The sequence below is a fragment of the Carica papaya genome, chromosome 5 (genome assembly GCF_054855325.1).
Source record: "Carica papaya isolate Zhongbai chromosome 5, ASM5485532v1, whole genome shotgun sequence".
NCBI classification, from domain to species: Eukaryota; Viridiplantae; Streptophyta; class Magnoliopsida; order Brassicales; family Caricaceae; genus Carica; species Carica papaya.
This window is the reverse complement of record NC_142313.1, coordinates 41,373,791-41,377,969: the sequence shown is the minus strand read 5'-3', so window position 1 is coordinate 41,377,969 and position 4,179 is coordinate 41,373,791. Positions and strand designations below refer to the sequence as shown.

Sequence of the window (4,179 nt, the reverse complement as noted above, 5' to 3'; positions counted from 1 at the left end):
AAAAATTATAATTGTGATTCATCATTTTTAGGCATGAGTATTGATTAAAAGGCAATCAAATACAATAATAATAATTATTATGTTTACTATATTAGCTTTTCTAGTTCAATCTTATCATATCATTATTAAAATTACAAAAAAAAAAATTAAATTAAATTTGTAAATTGGGCCGGACTGGCCCATGTCGAGCTTTTACTATTCTTCTTCAGGCTCAGCCCAATAACTAAAATTATATATATGTATATAGATATAAATTAATGTAAATTACTTTATATATTCGCAACACACACCCATACTTTTAATCTATACAATACATACACAATGTATCTTAATATATAATTAATATATTATACAACGGATATAAATTGTATACAACTCTATATGAATCTAATATCAAATACATGCATGTAATATTAAACTGATTTTAGAAAAGATTAATCTACTTGATGTGGTGGGAAATAAGATGTATGCATGTATTAAATTAATTAAGAGGATAAGTTTATATTTCGCATATATATTTTATATTAATGTATTTACTACATATACTTTCGGATTTATACACCATATATACTATGCGTATCAATTAATAATTAATATATTATACAACGTATTCAAATTATGTACAAAATACATGCATTTAGCATTAAATGCATTCATGTAATATTAGAATAAATTAATTCACCCCATGAATGCGTCTCAAGATTTATGAATATTTTAAATTAATTACGAAAATGTTTAAATATTTATTTGATGATGTAGCTTAATGTGGTAAAGATTATATTTATATATACATAGAAGATTATGGTAAATGTTAATTATATTACTTTAGTTAAAATGTTATTAAAATTTTTAATTTTGACAATTAACAATGAACACCATATATTTTCTTTAATTATTATGATAATTGTTAAATGTAGGTTTAATTATTATCTTTTTCATATGAACTTTAAGATCATAATTTTTACTTTTAGATAAACAAATAAAAAGTCATTAATGAATTTTAATTATAGTTATAATACTTCCAAATATTCAATTTGGGAATGTACATTTATTGTTATTAAAGAGTAGACAAATATATTTTATATAATGTATCAAAGTTAATAACTTCATATCTATAATAATGTAAAGTAAAAATCTTATATATATATATATAATAAGATATATTAAATTTTATTTACAACACATTTATGTTTATTAATTTTGTTAAAAGAAAAAAAAATCTTATTTTTTTGCGATGAGATGAACTGAATCCGAACATGAGGAGACCCGTAACTGACCCGGAACCTGTCTCGTAGGCCGGAGTGGGACCCTATTAAAACATCGAAGTATTAGCATGTGATGAACCTCATCAGAAAACAATGAACCCTCTTACGTCATTGGCTGATGTTCGAAGAAGTCAAAGTCAAGAATGTTTGTTGGTGATGACGACGTTCAATTCTTATCAACAACAACTCGGCACTATTCAACAATCAGACCTTAGTGGTGGACCCCACCAGATAATTATATATTTTTTAATGTTTTTTTATTAAAAAAAAAAGACAAAGAGAAGTTGGCTACTCTCCACCAAACCCACCAACTCACTCGCGCATGGTTGGTGAAACCCACTCTCTCTAAAACTCCACCCTCCCACCTTCTCTCCTTTCAAAATCCATCTCTGATCTCACCACCCACCTACTCACCTTCTCTGACTCTGCTGTAAACCATGCCGGCCGAGGCGAAGCCCGATACGCCGCCGAATTTCTGGGGTTACACGCCGGAGGAAGAATACTACACATCGGAACGAGTCACCAGCGAAAAATCCTACTTCGAGACCCCCAATGGAAAGCTATTCACTCAGAGGTTTCTTCCCTTGGATCAAAAAGTCAAAGCCTCCGTCTACATGAGCCATGGGTACGGATCTGACACTGGTTGGGCTTTTCAGAAGATCTGCATCAATTTTGCTAGGTGGGGATACGCCGTCTTCGCCGCTGATCTTCTCGGCCATGGCAGATCAGACGGCATTCGTTGCTACTTGGGTTCGTACCTCCATTTCTTTTATTCCTGTTAAAAAGTTTGATTCATGAATCCTAATTATGTTGGAGAAAATTTATGTTGCTGCTATTTGCTTGGGATTTTGGAGTACTATTAAATAAACCATTTGGGCGAAATGTTGATGTAGGTGACATGGAGAAAGTAGCAGCGACATCCTTATCATTCTTCAAGGAGATGCGATACAGGGAAGAATACAAGAACTTACCAGCTTTCCTCTTCGGTGAATCAATGGGTGGGTTAGTAACGATGCTGATGTACTTCCAATCGGAGCCGGAGACTTGGACGGGACTAATCTTCTCGGCTCCACTCTTCGTGATTCCAGAGCCGATGAAACCGAGCAAGCTCCGGCTATTTCTCTACGGGCTTCTATTTGGATTAGCTGACACTTGGGCAACATTACCAGACAACAAGATGGTGGGGAAAGCCATAAAGGACCCGGAGAAGCTGAAAGTCATAGCGTCAAACCCCAGAAGATACACGGGACCACCCAGGGTGGGCACCATGAGGGAGCTCTCGAGGGTATGTCAGTACATACAGGATAATTTCTCGAAGGTTACGGCGCCGTTTTTGACGGTGCACGGGACGGCGGATGGTGTGACGTGCCCCACCTCGTCGCAGCTGCTGTACGAGAAGGCGTCGAGTACAGACAAGAGGTTGAAGCTGTACGATGGCATGTATCATTCGTTGATCCAGGGGGAGCCTGATGAGAATGTGGAGCTTGTATTGAGGGACATGAGGGAGTGGATTGATGAGAGAGTTGAGAGACATGGGGCTAAAAATAATTAAGAGAAAAATGATGGGTTTTGGTTGAATATTTGATGTAATAAAAGTTACATTAATTTCTTATTAATCTCCCAATTATTTGATATTAATTATACTCTTAATCATATTATTAATATTTATTAATACAAAAAATATTATAGTTTAAATACTTAGGCTCAGTAAGATTCAGTTGGGCCATTGGCCCAAAATATTTATTCAGAACTCTCCTATTACGCAGCAGGCAATAGCTTTTTTTTTTTGTTTTTTGAACTTTAAATTAAATAATAATTTCTTTGAATAAAAAATAATTATATGGCTGCTTTAATTAGTGTCATATGATAATTGTTTTTTAAACTTTCAGTTAAGAAATAACTTATCAAAAATAATAATTACATGATTACTTTTTGACTTAAGAAATTAGAAACCCAGTACGAATTAAAAGTAACATTTTCTAATACTAAAATAAATTTTATTCATTAGTAAATAAATAAAGAAGAAATTAAAATGAAAAAAATTATTTTTAAAGGAAAAAAATGGAACATGTTTATCTCGTTTTAATATATAAAAATTCAAAAAATAAAATAAACAAAATAAATCATTATTATAGTATTATGTTTAATTTAATTTTCTAAAATTAAAAATAATTAACTGTAAGAAGATAATTAATATAATATTTGTAATACTCGAGTCCCGAAAATTGGTTAAGGATAAATTTTTATTGTATTTATAAAATATATAAATAATTAAAAAAATTATTTTAATTTAAATTTTATTAAAAAATATATATTAGAGACAAAATTAAAAAAAATTAAAAAAAATGTGAAATTTTGAATAAAACTAATATTTTTTTAAAAAAAATAAAAATAGATGGGTAAAATTGCAAAAAAAGAGAAATTCGACCACATAATACGGCCAAGTCAACAGCTAGAGTGAACCAGAGCACATCGCGTGGTAGACACTGACATCGACACCACGTGGAAGGCCATGCGAGTGATCCGTGTGCTTGGAAAACAAACAGTCAAGATCTCATCATGCGCACATGAACGATCCAGATGCATTCATTCTTTAAGCGCGATTAGACAGATGAGATTGATCGCGATAGACGGTTCAGATTCGTTCGCGTAATTAGCCTAAACGAAAAATTATTGAGTAGTCCTCCTTGCTCCACATCCACTTAAATGAACAGCTTGAATTCAAAGAGGAGATAAGTATTTAAACTCCTTTTCGCAGGGAACCAAACCCTAGCCGACAGAGGGGTGACCAGAGAAGAAGAACCCCAGCCGGAAAGGAAGACCGGTGAAGTTGTCGTACCCGTTGATCCCCTTCACCAGTAGGTTTCGATTTTTTAACTTTTCCGACTAACTAAGGCTTCCTAACATGTTTTCT

General features: G+C 32.7%; 1 protein-coding gene across 1 annotated transcript; it reads left to right on the top strand.

The window, feature by feature from the left end:
- The first annotated feature begins 1,559 nt into the window (after nucleotides 1–1,559).
- Nucleotides 1,560–2,903, top strand: LYSOPL2 (lysophospholipase 2). Its single transcript, XM_022055287.2, has 2 exons — nucleotides 1,560–2,015; nucleotides 2,159–2,903. Exons 1-2 carry the CDS (start codon nucleotides 1,703–1,705, stop codon nucleotides 2,815–2,817), a joined length of 972 nt encoding a protein of 323 aa, XP_021910979.2. The 5' UTR covers nucleotides 1,560–1,702; the 3' UTR covers nucleotides 2,818–2,903.
- Nucleotides 2,904–4,179: the final 1,276 nt, after the last annotated feature.

Excerpts from the sequence above, each read along its gene's own strand:
- LYSOPL2 (XM_022055287.2), top strand. The coding sequence starts at position 1,703 with ATGCCGGCCGAGGCGAAGCCCGATACGCCGCCGAATTTCTGGGGTTAC. Across the intron at positions 2,016-2,158 it reads CGGCATTCGTTGCTACTTGG|GTGACATGGAGAAAGTAGCA; the intron begins GTTCGTACCTCC and ends ATGTTGATGTAG.